The 18,629-nt window shown below is 56.3% G+C and overlaps 5 protein-coding genes across 5 annotated transcripts; 4 read left to right on the top strand and 1 right to left on the bottom strand.

The window, feature by feature from the left end:
- The first annotated feature begins 1,272 nt into the window (after positions 1 to 1,272).
- Positions 1,273 to 3,929, top strand: CDEST_03245 (uncharacterized protein). The gene has a single exon (XM_062919404.1). The coding sequence runs from the start codon at positions 3,563 to 3,565 to the stop codon at positions 3,917 to 3,919; it is 357 nt and encodes a 118-aa protein (XP_062775455.1). The 5' UTR covers positions 1,273 to 3,562; the 3' UTR covers positions 3,920 to 3,929.
- A 1,633-nt stretch (positions 3,930 to 5,562) lies between these two features.
- Positions 5,563 to 6,775, top strand: CDEST_03244 (uncharacterized protein). Its single transcript, XM_062919403.1, has 2 exons — positions 5,563 to 5,974; positions 6,068 to 6,775. The coding sequence occupies exons 1-2, from the start codon at positions 5,787 to 5,789 to the stop codon at positions 6,297 to 6,299; spliced, it is 420 nt and encodes a 139-aa protein (XP_062775454.1). The 5' UTR covers positions 5,563 to 5,786; the 3' UTR covers positions 6,300 to 6,775.
- Positions 6,776 to 7,461: 686 nt separating this feature from the next.
- Positions 7,462 to 8,793, bottom strand: CDEST_03243 (Putative uroporphyrinogen decarboxylase (URO-D), uroporphyrinogen decarboxylase HemE; the record flags this gene model as incomplete). The annotated part of the gene is made up of 4 exons (XM_062919402.1): positions 7,462 to 7,535; positions 7,609 to 8,535; positions 8,622 to 8,663; positions 8,739 to 8,793. The coding sequence occupies 4 exons, from the start codon at positions 8,791 to 8,793 to the stop codon at positions 7,462 to 7,464; spliced, it is 1,098 nt and encodes a 365-aa protein (XP_062775453.1).
- Positions 8,794 to 9,121: 328 nt separating this feature from the next.
- Positions 9,122 to 11,514, top strand: CDEST_03242 (uncharacterized protein). The gene has a single exon (XM_062919401.1). It carries the CDS (start codon positions 9,315 to 9,317, stop codon positions 11,340 to 11,342), a length of 2,028 nt encoding a protein of 675 aa, XP_062775452.1. The 5' UTR covers positions 9,122 to 9,314; the 3' UTR covers positions 11,343 to 11,514.
- A 2,689-nt stretch (positions 11,515 to 14,203) lies between these two features.
- Positions 14,204 to 18,445, top strand: CDEST_03241 (uncharacterized protein). The gene is made up of 4 exons (XM_062919400.1): positions 14,204 to 15,792; positions 15,913 to 16,569; positions 16,624 to 17,910; positions 17,973 to 18,445. The coding sequence occupies exons 1-4, from the start codon at positions 14,962 to 14,964 to the stop codon at positions 18,084 to 18,086; spliced, it is 2,889 nt and encodes a 962-aa protein (XP_062775451.1). The 5' UTR covers positions 14,204 to 14,961; the 3' UTR covers positions 18,087 to 18,445.
- Positions 18,446 to 18,629: the final 184 nt, after the last annotated feature.

Genomic DNA, 18,629 nt, shown 5'->3' with positions numbered 1-18,629 from the left:
GTGGGCGGAGACACTGCATGCAAGTACGTACATACACAAACGGAGTGATTCAGCAAGTAGATTCCTATCTACCTACCTACCTACCTCCGGTGGCAACCATCTTCTAAAGCACAGTACGCTGTATGGCAATTTGGACCTGTCGAAGAAAGGGGGAGATGCGTATCAACTCTCGGCCGGTGACGATGCTCTTAGCTATGAATGTTCGTAGGTAAGGGCGGAGAATGACTTTGGATGCACCGGCCCGCCCTGTTTGCCTTCCCGCCGCTCTGTGCGGCGTGCGTTGCGGTCGCGGTGGGTATTGGGAGATGCGCAATGCGCGACACTGGAGTCTGGCAGTCTGGGAGTGTCCGCACCGGATCATGGGCCGCCACTCGCCAGGTGCTGAACGGTGGGCCTTGGGTACCTGCCTTTGGTACTCCCAAAGGCCGCTGGCTGGTTGCTCTTCTTGTGGCAGGAGCAGGGAAGGGACAACCTTGACGGGGAGCGTGCGCCACTTGATTCTTTCTCTTCGTCTTTCTCTCGTGCTGCCCGCCCTAGGACTCAAGCTCCTCCGTTGTGACACTTCGTTGCCGGATTCAATAGGTACTAATGACTACCTACATCCAGTACGAACAATTTAAGAGACGCCCCTCCCCTCCCGGGCCCCGTGTGCACAAACGAGAACCTCGGCCTCGTACGGACACATCCATCCATCCGCGGGAGTGTTGCCTGCCCGCTGCCATCCCTACTTTGGGAGACGTGATGAGGGAGATGGAGGGTTGGCGGCCCGGGCGGGCGTCGTTACGTACATCGTGCTTCGCCGTCCTGTGCTGCATCAGGAGGAGGGGCCAAGTCATTCACTCACAGAACCAGAGGCAGGCAACACTGGGCCAGGGCAAGGGTCGCATTGGGGCTGCCTCTGATCGGCTCACCCTGGCATGCCTCGACAGTTGATGCTTGACTGATCCGTGATCTTGTATCTGTATCCGAATTTGCAATCCAACATTCAGTGCGACCGCCACCGGGGACTATCTCAAACTTCATCAACCAGAAGAAACCTTTTGTTGTTTGCCTTGTTCCTCTCAACGCACCCACCGTCGGTTGATTCTTCAGATAACCAACCACCCACCACCCACCCCCCTACCTAGGTAGACACGCCGATTTCCTCGCCCGTCCTAGGTAGTTTGCTTTGCAGATCGCACAACTCGCCTACGTGTACGACAATGCACACGACATGGTATCCGTATCTCCACACTACTCTGCCATCCCAAAGACATACGGATAAACACCCCCCAAGACAGTAAAGCGGCCTTCACGAGAGGTGCCATCGGTGCGTGGCATCACCCAGCATTGTCTCGCCCTGTTTCGCTGCTTAACACTTGGTCACTTTGCAAGTAACCATGTCTCGGTCCTCCTCAACGCACTCCAAAACCAGACATCTTGACTGAAAACCCCCCTGGACCATCGCCCTCCGTCATCCCATACAATAAGCAGCCAAGGGCCATCTGGTTCCCGGTACTCTGGTTCGAGGAGCAACCCAAACGCATAACATAGCCGGCTCGACACACGCACCATATCTGCGTGCGTTGTGCCAAACCATCCCCTCGGTGCCAAACCAAAGGACGACGGGGAACCTCAAACAAGCGGAAATCACCCTTACCTCGACTGTCATTTCAGCCGCTCCTCCTAGTCTTGGGATCGGGCGTCGCCTGGCCACCGAGGCAGTTCGCTCGAACATTCAACATTACGCGCTGACTGCGCCCGCCCATTGCATTGTTCTTGCATCCTTGGCCCTACTTGTCGCTTTCTTGGTGCCGTACTTTTCCCATAAGCAGGTCACCTGATTCGGACGCCTGAGTGCTCTCTGGTGTGTGCAATGGGAAATGCCCATCTCCCAGTTGCAGAGATCTGCTTCCAAAGCCGGCCACCAACGCGCCTTCGTCACCACTGACCAGACACGCCGGGTCCCTGTCTGTGATATGAGCAGATGTTGCACTGCCTCTGACCGCTACGTTCCGTCTGTTGAGTAAACCACCGCGGACCCGTTCTGTTCCATCACTGCTAGGGACGAAGAGTTGTTGTCTCTGCGACTTTGCCTGGTTGCACCGTCGTACCCCCCGCCATCGCGCGCCGTAGATCACGCTTTCGATGGACATTGCATACGGGTTTCTTTTATGCTTCCTTCACTCTACGCCCCCGAGGATCCTTGACTGGCCAGCAGTGGTATTCTGAAAGCAAGTCAGCCCCATCAACACAACGTTGGTGAACCACAGACCTTGCTGCGTCCCGGCATTTGGTGCGTCGCGCAAGCTGTCAACACCCGGCTCTCGGAAGAGCAAGCCAGAGTCCTCTACCTGTCTCACGGACGTCCTCGAATAGACGTGAAGCTAGGCCGGAGCAGGTCGACCATAGCAGGTGGGCTCTAATGGAGTTACCGGCCTGTTCAACTTGGAAGCCCACGTTGCTATCTTTTTCTCTGCGAACAACGTGCTGCCCAACGTCTGTGGAGCACCCGGTGAACTAGAGACGAAGTGCAAAGTCCGCTTGACGCCAGCACGGGCTGGGGGGTGCCCGCCGAATCCAACCGAGGTGACTTACCACCACCCGGTCTTTGGGCGTCGTCTGAAGATGGGACGGCCTAGTTTCATCCCACCTTCAAAGTGCCTAGTTCAAGAGTTCGTCCACCATCGCGGGAGGGCAAACTGGTAGGCGCTGTCAGTGCAGGCAGACAGACGCTCGCGAGCCATTGTTCACCCTTGCGCGTCTAAGGTGAATTTGACGTCAGGCCAACCACGATGGGTAAACTGTGAAGGCAGCCTTACCACGACAGTGCCCCGTCGGCATTCATGTCGGAATTCTGAATCAGACGACGGTCGGTCCCCTCGAAAACAGATTGCGAATCGTTTCTCTCGATGGACAATGGGAGCCAGTTGTGGCCAATAGCCGCTGGTGCCGTGTCCGGTTGACGTTCACATGAGTGCCCAGCTCCTCCGTGTTGTTTTCCCCACTGGGCACGCCGAGTTCTGCAATCGGCTGTGCCTATCGGTGGCGAGACAAAAGCGAGGTGAGATAAGAGATGCGCCTCTGCCATGTGATCGTGACCGCCCAGTCTTGGTCGCTCTTGCCTACAGGGACAGTAATGCAAAGCCAGGAACGCCAACGGCAACCAGAGATGTTGGTGAACCATGGTTGGCTCGATGCATTTTGCTACGCCCGCAGGGCCCCGAGGCGGGATCGAGCCCCCCCCCCTCGTCCCGAACGTTTGGATAGGCGTCTGCAGCAACATCGGAAGACCGTCGGCAGGAAGGATCAGAATCCTGCCGAATGCGCGCCACCCGCCAACCATTAAAGGGGGCTTCACCACCGGGTGCTGACCGCCGCCGGTTACCGAGGAGAACAGAAGGACAGAAGGCGCAGAGCCGAGAACGGCAAGAACGGCAGAGCAGAGGACATGGACAGAGTTCAAGATATGAGCTAGTTTTTCCTGCTAATGCTGCGTAGATCTCGGTGGCCTACCGTGCGAGAAGGGCCAATCACCGTTGGGGCACAAGCCATTCTGGGCTACATCCCCTTTTAAGGTTCCATGGACGGCGGGAAGATTGTTTGGGCTTTCCAAAGGGGGTTTGTTTTCTCTTCTTTGGCGTCGTCCCCGTCACAAGACAGCCGGCATCGGACCTTTCGCCGCCTCTCCGTTTCGGCGCGACGAGCTTGTCTGACGGGGCTCCTCACTCGCACTCGGCAGGAGTCGTCAAAGCACGAGTCCGTGACTGGCCAGTGCCTGTCGAGAGTGCTCGCTATTACGTATGATCAACGTCAGCTGTTAATATCTAGGGAAATCCGGGGTGCAGTTTCGTCTGCAAGTTTCAACCCGGACTGGGGCTCTCTCTATGCACGGTTCAATACGAGGGGTGTCGGGCATTTGAATCACAGCAACCGGTAGCAAGGCGGGAGGGAGGAGCTGGGACGGTCTATGTGAGTGAGCCACGGGCTGAAGAGATTCGCGGCAGACATAGCACCGCTTTCGCGTTGTCTCGTCGCAGCCACCACTGCGTCTTCAACTTGCAGGAAATAAAGCGACCCGGTGGGCTGGGAAAACCACGCTGGCACGGACAAATAGAACCAAACCCGAAAGGCTCTATTTGGGAGAAAAACAACTCGGACCCCGTTGTCGTTACTTCTCCGCTGCTAGGGAAATTCGCGCAATGCCAAGCGGCGCTTGCGACTCTGCTGCCATGGAACGAAAAAGTCTGGTTCCCGTGGGCTCCATCTGTCAGAACAAGAGAGGACGAGGGCGTCCATCGGGTTGGCCGCCAGAAAGCAGGCAGAACGGTCACACGCCCATCGGACGCCGCCGTGGCCGAGTTCCAACTTCCATTGCGCAGCTGTTCTGCATGTCATGGCAGGGCATGGCAAGAATAGCAAGCAGGCGATCCGGGGTAGGCCGTCCGCCTTGCTATTCGCTGCTGAGTCGAGACCGCTGACTACACATGCTCACTGCGACGGTTGACGCTACTAACAGTAACGATTGACGTCAATTGACGTTCGAGTCAGCCTTGTCTTCTTGGTGGTACCATGCCTTGTAGTCCCCCGGGCAGACACAAAGGCACAAACGACGTTGTTTTTGTCGTCAATGGCGAAATGTCACAATCCCCGCCGCCCTTTGCGTGTTTGCCATGAGCCAGAAGTGGACGGTTAGCAAGATTGCGATCAAGTGACACCGGAGCCAGGTAATGACACCACCCGGAACCTTGCCTATCCTAGACAAGGCCAGAACAGACCAGGGACTCGAGGGTCGAGAAGGGGGGTTCTTTTGGGGAGGAATGGAAAAGAAGAAGAAGGGTGCTTAGGCTTGGGGGGGGGAACCCGATGTCGTACCTGGGTGCGTGGTGTTTTCGACTGGATGTCGTCGTTTTAATTACGTATTAGTTTGTCAATGGAGTCGCCCCCATGGCTTCTTCCCCAAACAAAGTTGCAACGCGGCCACAACGTCTCGAAGCTCCCGTCCAAAACGGGTGACGACCTCATTGTCTGTGAATCCAGCCCTTTTCTGCTCCCAGACACACCTTCCTCCTCTCCTCCTTCCTTCCTTCCACCCTCACTCTCTCTGTCTCTGCCGGTGCGATCTTGGTCTTGGTCTAGGTAGTTAGTTTGGGTTTGGTGTATCCACTGCAGAAATTTGGAAAGTCCACATGCACATGCAACTTGATAGACCGAGCGTCAGTCTGTCAGCCAGACCGTGCTTTTTTGGCCCCCGACGGCGCGTATGTGGAGACGAGGTAAAAAAAAAAAAAGGCAAAGGCCAAGCGGCGGGAGGGAAAGGCTCTGATCGACCTTGTGATCACTTTCGTTGGCGCGCCCAAGGTACGTCGCCAGCCAGGGCCAAGGATTTTTGCGCCGTACTTGGGAAAGGTCGCGCAATAGATGCTGCTTGCGGCCAAATCCCATCCTTGCCCCCCTAACAGAAAAAAGCTGGAAGCTTAAAAACAATGGCCTGGGAGGTGTGCTGTGGCTGTCTGCGAATCCCTATTTAAGTCCTTTGTCCACCTGCCTTGCCCCTTCTACCCCCCCAATCCATCTGCTGCTCACCAAGCTCGACTCGCAACACCAACATCGAAGACGACACATACCCTAGATCAAAGTGAAAAGAGCAGTTTCAAGTACCCATTCGAGTTGCGGTCTGATACAACCTGTATTACACAGCGGCCTTTTCTCACGCTCCCACGGGGCCCCATCACACTCACAACCCACGACAACCGACTCGCGCGCCGGAGAACAAATCCGCACAGTCAAACATAAAAACAGCCACAATGCTCGCATCGACAGGAAGGGGAGGCGCTGGAAACATCCTTGACCAGTCCAAGTCGCCCAAGCTCACCCCCGAGGACCTCGAGACGCCCACGTTGAAGACAAATGTTGTAACCAGTGGCCGTGGAGGAAGCGGAAACATGGTCAAGGGGGACTCCTCAGTCAAGCGTGCACTTCAGGATGTTGAGGCGTAAGTTTTGCCTTGGTTTCCCCGAGGCGCGGGCGGTGCAGGGTGACGGCGCATGAGCGAGTGAGATTATCAATGCTGACAACGTTCCCGCAGCGTCCCTCGACGTGACAGCGGCGGCGCGACCCACTATGGCAGGGGAGGAGCCAATGTCTTCAAAGGGTCTCTCGAGGAGGAGGCTGCTGCCCGGAAGGCCAAGGCCGAGGGCACCAGCGCCATCGACGACGAACAGTCCTCGCTGCGCAAGAGCCCGTCCCCCGACGAGAAGACCAACAGCCTCGCAGCCAAGGGCAAGCAGTGGCTCAGCAACCTGACCAAGAAGGCATGAGCTCTATTGCCATCCTCGGTCACGTCACCCTTGGCGCCAGGCGTACCTCCGTCGGCGTCTGTCTCGCTTCCGCCGTTTCGCATACACAGAGACGTGGTATTTGGCTCGCCGCCACCCTATCAGCCATCGAGGCTGTCTTGTGGCATGTGTTTTCTCTCCTTTTTTTTTTCTCTTTTTGCGATGGAGTTTACTATGGATACGGGAATAATCACTCAGCGAGGGCCTGAGTGACGACTAGGCGGGCGTTTTTAGGAGGGAATTGCGGTCGAAAACGTTTGAAACGACAGAAAAAAAGTTCTTGATACCATAATCATCTCCAACGAGATAAAGGCCATGACGGGAAGGAAAAGTACACCACCGAATCTACAAACTCTCCTTCATCATTCCGTATTTGCTGTCGCGCTCTGAGTTGGACGCCGTTTCACCCAACCAGACAGAACAAAAGGCTGCAGTACAGTAGCAGTGGCGCTCAATCGTAGAGGAGCAACTCAGCTGTAGGAAGTGATCAATCAAGTAGTGATTTGACTGTAGCAACCACAAGCGGAGGTTGATTGCATCATCGTGAACAGCCGGCGCCGGGTGGGACAGGTGCTCGTCCGGCGGTCGACGCCAGCTACCACCATGTTTCCTGTCGCTAAGTACCTGCAATAAGGAGCGGTACATCGCCCTGGCTAGTAACGCCCTTTGTTAGTCCCTCTGTCATTCACATTTGCTGCCTTATCGAGACACTCCTACTGAGACCCATCGGAAGTGCGAGGCAACGGACGTCAACATTCCTAGACCGGTACAGCTTGTCCGTCTTCACTGTTGATTTCCGGTTGCAGGGATAAGACCCAGAGCGGTGGGTGGCTTCGATCGCAGGGAACGTCAACGGAATATACTACTTCACTTCTCACAATGGTGGGATTGCTCCATCTTGTCCATCATTTCCATCCTTCCGGGTTTTCATTGTTAGAGCCACTGAGCGAATTTCCTTTTGTGATGCGATATTCTGATGCCCGCGCCCGTCTCTGACAAGACATCTGAGAGATTTCGATTCTGTATCATCCCAATCCACCCCTCGTTTTTATTTTGTACGCCTGTATGGGTCTTTGGTTTGAGCATTTGACAATGCAAGCCTTTTTACTACATCCGGAGTCTGCACAGTCAACCTTCTCCCTGGTTAGTTGCCCGCCAAGCGGTGGATCTCCGACAGGTAGAACCTGAGGTCCTCGGGGTTGACACCGGGGGTGATGCCTAACAAACATCAGCCGAACCGCTCGCCATATCTCATACCCTAGAGTAACAAGGACAGGTAAAATAGACTTACCGTGGCCGAGGTTGGCAATCCAGCCCTTCTTGCCACCGCCGAAGCCCTTCACCATCACCTCAACAGCCTTGGTCATGGCCTCGTGGGTGCCGTACAGCACGCCCGGGTCGGCGTTACCCTGGAAGGTGATGCGCCTGTCGCCGCGGATCTTGACGGCGTCGGCGGGGTCCTGGAGCCAGTCGAGGCCGACGACGTCGTAGCCAATGTCGATGACGGAGTCGAGGGCGTGCCAGGCGCCCTTGGGGAACACCGTCATGGGCACGCACTCGAGGTTCATCTCGGCGAGCTTCTTGGGCAGGTTGGCCGAGATGTAGGCCAGGTAGGGCTCGCTGAACTCCTTGAAGGCCTCGGGGCCGAGCTCGCCGGCCCACGAGTCGAAGACCATGACGAGCTGGGCGCCGGCCTTGACCTGCAGGGCGAGGTACTCGACGCAGACCTCGGCGATCTTCTGCAGTAGCTTCTTGGACTCCTCGGGGTGGCGGTAGATCCACCTCTTGCTCTGCATGAAGAGCTTGGTGCCGCCGCCCTCGACCATGTAGCAGAAGAGGGTCCAGGGGGCGCCGCAGAAGCCGATGAGTGGCACGCGACCGGCGAGTTTCTTGCGGGTGAGGGTGATGGCCTTGTAGACGTAGTCGAGCTCGGCGGCGACATCAACGGACTTGGATAGAACCTTTTCGTACTGTCCGTCGTCGGGGGCGCTGAGCGGGTCGGGGAAGTGAGGGCCCTTCTTGTCCACCATCTCGACCGTCATGCCGAGGGCCTGGGGCACGACGAGGATGTCGGAGAATATGATGGCGGCGTCGAGGAGGCCGGCAAAGCGCTCGATCGGCTGCAGTGTCAGGGTACTGGCAACCTCGGGGTCACGGCAGCAGGCAAAGAAGTCGCGGTTCCCCTTAGCCTCGTGGTACTCGGGGAGGTAGCGGCCGGCTGTAGTGCGGCGGCGACGCAATATGTCAGGAGGCTGTCTCTTTCATGTGCATTCCATGCCCTGGTATTCGGGGGGAGCTCGTTACCTTGCCGCATGATCCAGCATGGCGGGCGTTCGACCGTCTCGCCTGGTTCAGCGTTAGCAAATATGTGCATGAGACTTGGGCGGAGGGTTCCGGGTCATGGAGAAGAAGAGAATTTACCCCTTGCTGCCCGCAGGAGCAGGTCGTTCTTCAATGGTTCAAATGTCAACTCCATGATGTCGGCCTGATGTGAGAATAACGTTGCGAGTTGCCGATGCTGGAGATGACGGTGCGGAAAGCACAAATGAGTGAGTGCAGGATGCCCCGCGGTCCGACTACTGGAAAACCCCGCCAAAGCTTCCCTTCCCGCCCATTCACGGTCCCTCCAATGGTGATCGCATGTTCCCTGCATCTGGGTCGCCGAGGTAGCCGGCCCGGAGCTGCGCGTCCTCAGCCACAACGAGGCTTGAGACTTGTTCTCCACAAATTGAGAGGGTGGGTCCGCGACCCCAAAGCTCTTTTCGACCGCCCTGGCAAATTGTCGGTTTTCCATCTAACGGCCTCACCAAATAGCTCCGAACCCGCTTCCTATCGAATCAATTCGAGCCAATTGGCAATCAACGACCCCGACATAACCTGCCATTACCAGTCTCGACACTTCAACAGACAATGGCGTAGGCTGATAGATATCGCGGAGGATTGATCACTAGTCGCCTGGGTTGCCGTTCGACCGACCTCCTTCGCAACTCGCTCTAGATGCCGCCGTCACGACCTACCGCACGTTGCTGCCGAGCAGTCCAGCAACAGATTCGGGCGCCTTTGGACAACATATGGATCACGGACGGCGTGTTGGCGAGCGCATTCGAGCGCTACTGCCATGTATCACGGCTCATGCGGCGTAAGTCGAGCTCTGTGCCCGGCCCACTGGAGAACAGGAGGCGGCTGGGCAAGAGGAAGATGACGGATTTGCACATGAATACCCAACCGACATTGCCCCCCTGGGCCATTGACTTCCCGGTCGATCTGAGCCAGTGGACATGGCAGCCACCAACAAAACTGTCATCGGACGAGACAAGGGATCTGCGGAGCCAGCGAAGCCAATCTGTTGCGTCGTGGGGCTTGAGATGGTGGACGAACAGTACCGTGCCAAAACAGGTGGAAACCGATCGAGCTGGGATCGAGAACCCATCTGAGATCAGCTTCCACGATCAGCTCGCCAAAGCCCGAGCTGCCGTTGCGGCTTCCACCTCGAACGCGATCGGCCCGGCATACTACAACTTTATCGGGGGCCTGCAGAACGATCTAAACATGGGTCTCCTGGATCCCGCGGACGTGGACATGGCTGTTTCAACCTTCCCGCCGTCTTTAATCGACACGGGTGTTGCTGGTGAAGTGGTCGACACAGCTATCGAGATGTTTCTTTCGGCCGTTGTCAACGGAATCGCATCCTCCGAGGTTTTGGGCCCGTCGGGGTTCGATGCGAGCCTATGGAACCTTGTGCTGAATCGGATCTCTCAGCTGCCGGCCAGTGACGCGACGACTCTTCTGTTTCAGACTACTCTGGATACAATGCCTTCCCAGTATGTCAACGATGCCCACGAGGGCATCATTGCGGCAGTGCAAACGCTAGCTGCGTCTCACTCAACGGAGCGAGGGCGGGCCGCGGACATTGGCGCAGCGCTCCGCCGCCTGTCGCCCATCGGCCATGGCGCGCTGCTCGAAGAGATCGAGAGTGCCGTATACCAAGGTTTGGCGGCCTTTGAGGAGAAAACCCGCCAAAAGCTTCGCTTTCTTTGGTTGCAGACCTTAGCACACATGCCGCTGGTTGATACCGACTACCTTTTAGACGCATGCGTCAGGTCCGCCTACTTTGACCGGGAAGTGTCAAGCCTCATCGGCCGAGATCTCAGCCGACTCCTCATTCAACAATGGGCTAGTCGCGGGTACCTGCACGGCCTCACATCCGCCGAGGCGGCGTGGGATCACGATTCTTCCAACCATGCTGAATGGAGTCTTGCTTTGCTCAGCATCCACATTTGCGATTTGGTGCCCGCGGGGAATAGGGACAAGAACCATGTGGGGCTCTTGATGAGCTTATTCAAGTCGTTAAGACGGCTCGGTCGCGAGGATGAGCTCATGGCTTCGGTACGAAGCTACTACGAGGCCATGGAGACGCTACCAATTCTGCCTTTCAAGCACCTGGCCATGGCTAGTTGCGACCACGGCACGGCGCTCGAGATATTCTTCCTTCTCGATAGCAACGCGGCAAAGTTGGACGCATACCTCGGGTCAATCTGGGATTGGACAGCCTGGACGCACTACATCCAAGCCATGATTGAAGACGAGTCTGTCATGCCTCGTGATGTCTGGATGGTGATCGATGGCAGCGTGGGGAGGGATTTTAAGGGACCGATGGGGCCATCGCTGCTCACGAGGAGGACGAAGTTGATGGAGGACATGGCAGTTTGGTTCTCGCAGGCGCGTCACTTGACAGACGCCATGGCCCACCGGAATGTGTGCCTATGCGTTGGCTGGCTCTGCGGGAACGGGATCGCGCTTTCGAACAAGGTTCTCGTGGCAATCATGTCTGTGGTCACTCGGGAGTTGAAGAGGGGCGAGTTCGGACGGACCCGTCGTCTAGCCTGGTTCTTGAACCTTGTAGAGCGATACCAGGGACCCGAAGAGCGACGGATCGTCACCCAAGTGCTGCAGCGGTGGAGAACGGCCAACAATGAGCTGTACCTGAAGGCGCAGCAGCAAGCCAACCAGCGGGCTCTAGAGTGAATATAACGAAGTCTCGTTAGAGGATGGAGCACAAACACGCATGCAACATGAAGCCATGCTGTCCTTGATCCTTGAACAAGGCGTGAAAGAAAAGGTGTGACTCGAATGTGAGGCGGCAAGACAGAGAGGAGCCTGGGACATGAAGTTTTAGCCCTGCTGATCCATAGCTGGAGGGGGGGAGCGGGGTGAGGGGGGTGTAAGGGAGGGCAAGTGATACAAACACAGACAAGCCTCTCACCCACCCATATGCCCTCTGACAATCGGGTCTTTTCTCATCTCCCTACCTAATCTATAATTCAGATTTCATGAGAGCTTACTTAGCCGTATGCCTTTGTTAATGAACAAAAACTCTTTTTCATCAGCAGCTTGAGGGGGGGAATGTCGATTGGTGATGTGTGAGACAAGCAGATGTACAGGGCAACGAAGGCGGGCGGGCACGCATGAGGCTTCGGGGCCCATCAATGGAGCAGTTCTGCAATGGTTTGGTGTGTTTCGAACCCGCGGGAGCTCCTTTTCTTGTCTTTGACCTTGGTCTTGCCACGAGCAGTGTGGGAGGGATTCCCGCGTTCTCAGTGGGGTTGGTTACAGGGCTCTTTTCTCGGCCGGGTCCGAAGGCGAGTTCGAGGTGACGGGGTAAGCCGGCCCAGAACCGCATGCGTCCGGATGAGGTGCCATTTCTCGGGAGGCGTGGACGGAACGTTCTTTGTCCGAAAGCTGATGAGACAGGGAGGGGAGGGGGTTCCTGTAGCATAGCATAGCATAGCGTAGCGTAGTGCTCAAGGGTATTTGTGGCCTCGGTGGAATATTCGGCGGGCGGGTTTTCCACGTGTTTCTCGGCGTGTGGACAACCGCGGAGTTTCTGCCAAACGGCATCCCATTCGCGGTCACTTACCAAAACGACGATGCCAGGTAGTGACCATTGATCAAAAGGTAGTAGGGTGGCGGTGAAGAGAAGGGGGAGGGGCGAAAGTGTGTAATGTCATGCCGTGTACCTTACATTAGAGAGAGGGCTTCAAATGCGGCGAGGCAGGAATCAGAAGGAAATGAAATAAGCTACCTATCTAGGTGAAAGAAAGCAAGAGATTTGGCATTGGCGGCCGGCGACCGGAAGTCTCGGGCAATTACTATTTTGGATGGCAAGCTGCTGGGAGCTGCTTTTGGGTTGTTTGGGTGACTTGGCGTGCCCATTTGAGGCTCCCAATTCGTGCTGCCGGGGGCAGATGGCAATGGGGACGACTGGGGAGAGAGGTTTGGAATGCGTGGAAGACTGATGGAAGCGGCCCCATTGTTTTGTTAGGTTTGGGACACTGCGGAGGGTCTTGAAATGAGAAGGGGCGCCAAGTACACCAGTCAAGACAATGTCCAGTGCCCAATGGAGATATGTATCCGGGGCGACTGCTGCTGGATCGCAGGGTGTTCTGATCAATTGTCACGGAGATTTAGCTCATCACCAAACGGCGGCGATTAGGAGATGATGGAAATTTTGGGGGCCATTCGGCCGAAGCAGCGCGCAATTGGCTACTGGCAACTGGCCCTCTCCTTCCATCTCGTCTTTTGAAATTGCATGCAGCGAAAGATGAGTAGTGAAAAAGAAAGGAGGATGGGGAAAGGGGTCGTGGGTCAGTCAGCGGGCGCGGTCGACGTTCGGCCCGCGGTTCATGACATCAAAGTCGACCGACATTGTGCTGTCGCCCCCCGTTGAGACGGCATTAGTCTTTGCTCTAGGGCCTAGTTAATTGCAGACTGCCTGCCTGCCTGCCCACTTGGATGACGTCTGCATCATATGTACGAACAGAGAATGACTAGGCTTAGGCCACTGGTAGTGACTGCATTGGGTATTTGCATTTGATGATCGCCAATGAAGACCAAATCCATAGAAACCCTGCATGTTGTGAACTTGTGAAACTTTGACACGGCTCGCTTCTCTTCATCCAAAGACACAGACGAGACAGACGCCGCCCCTCCCTAAGACGGGGCGGGATAGGACGCGACCGTGGGCCACAATGGCATGTGGTGCCCAGGGCATTTTTTAGACAGCACAGCACAGCACATGACGGCACGACCTAACCACCTACACAACGGGTACTGGTTGAACGTGCCGGCGCCAGCGACTCGGCAGCTAAACAAGGCCAAGCAGGGCGGGGCAGGGCAGCAGTCCGCCAGAACCGGCCGAGCCTACGACGAGCCCGGGGCTTTCAGGTTGCAGCTAAAATTCGTGGTCGCCAGATTTGGGGTAGCAAAGGCGCAAGGCACTCGGCGAGATTGGTATACCTCTGGTCTGCCTGGAAATAAATGAGAGTATGAAGGAATGCGGCTTGAAGCAGAAGCGTGTCGACCAGAGATTAACGAAGAAGAGTCGCAGGCAGTCGCGGGATGTTGCGTGATGTTGGAAACGGCGCCATTCCGAACGGGGAGGTGTGTCTTAGGCAGAGGAAAAGTAGCCCAGGGTGGGCGGTGTGCAGACGTAACCCTCAAGATGACCTCCCGCATCCGGAAGTACCCGGTACCTGCAGCGGACCCCATCCGCGAGCCTGTCGGCGTGGTCTCGCCTGTTCCGTTGGCACACACCCGTATGGCGGTTATGTGGTCGCAACAGCGGGAAAGCACGAGGGGTCCATCCTTCCCCCATCCCCCACCCCCTACCCCCCTCCGGCTGAAGTATCTTGTACATGGCACCACATTACCTAGAAACCTCGTTCTCTGCACTCTCTGCTTATCCTCCTCTGTTCTCCACACCCACACCACCTGACCCATCGCCAGCTTCGTTCGTCTCGTCTTTCGTCTCTTTCTGCTCTGTTCTATCTACTTGTGCCCTATTGCGATTTGCCTGTGTCTCTACCAAGTCTGTCTTTTCTTCTTCTCTTTTGTTTATGTTTCCCCCGTCACCCCCCACCCCTCGTTTGTCCCTTTCTTTCCTCAGGTAACCAACACGCCCACCCCCACCCTCTCTCTCTCTCTCTCTCTTTCTCCGTTCTCCATTCGCATTGCCTTACCTCCGTTCGTTGTTGAACACCGACCTAGGACGGCGTATAGAACGGATTCAAACTCGATCCAATCCTGATTGGGCATACACCGGCCTTGCTACACTTCTACCGGACAGGCCTCACTCAGAACGCGATATCTGAACGGGTGCATCATCACTTACATAGGCACCCATGCGCCCACTCCCGACCTGTCCTCCCCTCCCTCCCTTAGTTGTGCGCTCGCCTGCTCGTCCACTCAACCTGCAGCACCACCACCACCTTCTTTTCTTTCCAGGATACCCCCTCCTTCACCAACACACCAGAACCTGGACCAGGGACCAGACTAAAATCAACTCTCTTGCATGTCCCGCCCCCTCATCTAACATATTGCCGCCCACCAGTGCCCCTCTTGTCCTGCATCCACCACAGGCCAGGTCCTTTTTTACGTCCGTAACCCCCCCGGAAAGCCCAGGTGATCCTCGACCGTTCCCAGTTTCTATTCTCTTTGGACCGCGTCCTCGACTCTCCTCAACGAATGACTGTTGTGTTTGCTTCCACTCCCAACTTAACAGGCATTCATATCACCCTCCTTTTCCAGGTGCTCGGCCACTGACAAGAAATCCGAGATCTGACGCCGTGCAACTACCAACCATCAAATGGACTCAGGTCACTATTCTTCCGCTGCACGTCATGCCGCCGCCGCCGCCGCCGCCGCCGCCGCCGGGCCTGGTGGTGCCGTCTACTCGGCCCATCCCATTGACCACCACGCTCACGCCGCTTACCATCACACTCACTCGCACTTACAGACACCCGCGCACTCACCCCACGGTCAGCCACAATATTACCCGATGAATCCCTTGAGCCCCTCCGCACAAGGCCCCTCCATGACGAGCCCGCGCGTCCTGCCCAACTCGGACTTCATACCCGCTGGTCAATCGCCTGGCTCGGCCACCTCGTCCGTGCCGCACGGCAAGCCTGCTCCGCCCGCTGGTCCTGTTTCCCCCGCTGCTTCGGTCTCGGGAGCTCCCAGCCCCTCCACCAAGCCCATCCGAAGACGCATGCGCATGATCACATCGTGCCTCGAGTGCCGCCGACGCAAGCTCAAGTGCAACAAGTCTCAACCATGCGTCAACTGCATGAAGTTCTCCCGCGACTGCGTCTACCTTAGCCCCAAGCTTGACGAGGCAAGCCAACTGCGCCTGACCGAGATTAAGGAAAAGGTCGGCTCCCTCGAGCGCCAATTGGAGCGCGATGTCGCCAAAACCACGTCCCGTGCCGCTATGCAGCAGGCTATCCTCGCTGATGATGTTGAGGATGACTTTGCCGAGGAGCGGGATCTCGAGCCTACCGACATGACGGCTCTGGATGTGACGTACGAGGAGGACGCGGACGGAACCGACGATCTCATTGACCTGGGAGTCCAAGTTGGCCGTATGCGAATCACAGAACGGATCGGCGGCCTGTCCAGGCCAAGGATAGCCGAAGAGGTATGTATTACACTTTTTATTCATTTACCAACTTCCTTGCCTGTTTTGTTCGGCTCACTCCAGAGCGCCCCAACGTCTGTTTATACTCCCGGAGTGACACTCTTCTAACGCGATAGTCAGATCTCGGCAGGTATATCTGGTCAGGGTGGTCCTGGCGGACCATCTTCTGGTGGCGCTATGGGCGGAATGATGGGTATGATGGGCGGTAGGGGCATGGGCGGGGCCGGACGAGGCGGCCCGCCCCGTGGTGGGCCGCCACCTGGGTATCCCGGTTACGCCGGCCCACCACCCGGCATGGATTCCATGTCCGTCATAAGCGGAAGCTCCAACGACTCAATCCCCGACTTTCTCAGACCAGGCGAATCCTACATCCCCCCCTCGAGCGGCTTTTTCTTCGGCCACACATCCGAAGCCTTGTCGCTAGATAGGAGGCTACCCCAAAAGGAAGCGGCAGACCGTCTTACCCAGCAGTACTTCCAAGCGGTTCATCCCGTCGCGCGGTGTGTTCATCGGCCATCATTTGAAAACGAATACCGGAATTTCTGGGATGAGGTATACAATAACATTGAGCCTCGCGCCTCTACACAGGCCATCATGTTTGCGGCCTGGTTCAGTGCTGCCGTCAGCATGGACGATGCAACGGTCAGAGAATTATTCGGCGTCACCAAGGCCAATCTGATTGAGCGGATGAAGACCGATACCGAAAGGGCGCTGGGCAAGGCCAATTTTCTCCGTACAACGAGAGTCGAGACAATGCAGGCTTTCATCATGTACATGGTGAGATTTGTGTCTCCCTTAATGATTCTGTCCGTTGCTGACTTTTTGACCTAGCTTCCCCTCTGCAGGGCTGAGGTTTCCCGAGCCCACTCCGTACTGGTAGGCGCTGCCGTGAGAATGGCCGAGTGTATGGGACTGCACAGAGATGGAGAAACCTACGGACTAAACCCCTTGGACACCCACGTTCGGAGACTCATCTGGCATCAATTGTGCTTCCTTGACATCCGCACCTGTGAAGCACAAGGTCCGAGACCGGCCATCAGGAGAGAAGATTACGACACGAAGCTTCCGCTCAATTGCGAGGAGAACGATCTTTACGCCGCCGGCCCGTCCCCTGAGCCCGCCGAGCATTTTACCTCGACGTTGCCATCTCTCATTCGGTTTGAGTGCAACGAGATGATGCGAATAATCTGGCTGGACCGCCGCAGGCTCGAAAGTCGACGAACCACACTGACTGCTGTTCTCACAAAGATTGAAAACTTCAGGCGACGCATGGTTGAAAAGTACGACCACTTCCTCGATGGAACGGTACCGATCCAGCGATACGCCAAGCTTGTGATGAATCTGCTTCTCTACCGGCTCCATGCCATGATCCTTCATCCCTACTACGCGAACGCTGGTAGCCCCATGACCCACAGACTGAACAACCTCTTGATCACGTCAGGTATAATGATCGTGGAGATCTCCATTCAGCTTGACACCGACCAATTATTCCACGAATGGTCATGGTACCTCGGCGCTTACCAGCAGTTTCAGATTGCTCTGCTCCTGGCAACGGAAATATACTATCGACCGCAGAACCAGGAAGCGCATCGTATCTGGGCCTGCTTGGATTACGTTTTCAAAACAGACCGAACTCTGCCACCCGAGATCAAGGGACTGCAAATACTGGGTGAAATCATGGGCAAGATGCAGACGTACCAAGGCATGCGCAAAATGCGTGCGCCGACAGGCACGTCGCGGGCGGCGCCGAGCAGAAATGCTGTCGGGGGCAAGAACGACAGCGCTGGCCTACAACTGCCGCCCCAGCACTACAATGCACAGGACGTTCAGATGGGCTTCAAGACGGAGCCAGGCATGGGCGGTGGCACTCAACAGCAGCAGCAGCAGCATTCCCCAATGAGCGGCATGGGATCCCCCGGAATGGCATCGCCGAATTCTCAGATGGGTGGTCCGCCTCCGGGCATCGTCTTCGCGGGCGTTTCTAACGGGGAGGCTATATGGAGCATGCCGCCCGTGAATGCCGACAGCCCGGAGAGCATCAGCGACGGTGCCAGCATCGGCGGACACAGGCCGTCGCAGCCGGTGAACATGATGAACTCTCTCGAGGGTGTGGACTGGGTGAGTTGGTTTCGTCCATGATTGCGAACCCGGCTGCCAAATTCTAACTGTAGCGACTCTAGGACATCATCAACAACCTGTTCCCTCACGACCCCAACACTGGCGAACTTAACATCTCTGGCTTTAACGACCCATCCCTCGGGCTGATCAACGGTTATCACTGGGTGCAGAGATGATTCGGAACCACGTAGTTGGCTGGCCTCTCCATGTGATTCTGTTTGCGTGTGCGCGTGTGTTTGAGCATCGTTAGACGTTGGCGGGCTGTGTGCGCGCCTGCGGCGGCAGCGCAACATATCTGTGATACCATGGCTATACGTTGTGTGGTTTGGTATATATGTGTGAATGTGTTACGGGGATGGGCTGAGGGTCTCCTCACTGGGAGAAGGGAGGGACTATTTGACTAGGACATGTATGTGCAGATGACAGTTCATTAGAGGGGGGACCGCGAGGAATGCTTTGGGACTTTGAAGCTCGCGCATATTGTTGGTGTGCTGGTAGCTGGCCGCAGGTTACAATGAGTCCCTGTGGATAATATGGAGTTGTTCTATTCATCACTGTACCTTTATGTGTGTGTGTGTGTGTGTGTGTGTGTGTGTGTGTGTGTGTGTGTGTGCGCGCGCTGTTGAACCATCTTCAGAATGACAAACAGTGCAAACAGGAAGGTGGCCGGCCACTTTCAGCCTGAAGTTTCTGCAAAGACAAGAAGAAGCTGCCCAAAC

Source organism: Colletotrichum destructivum, chromosome 2, assembly GCF_034447905.1.
Source record: "Colletotrichum destructivum chromosome 2, complete sequence".
Lineage (NCBI taxonomy): Eukaryota > Fungi > Ascomycota > Sordariomycetes > Glomerellales > Glomerellaceae > Colletotrichum > Colletotrichum destructivum.
Note: the sequence above shows the minus strand (reverse complement) of the source record. Positions and strands in the feature narration are given on the sequence as shown.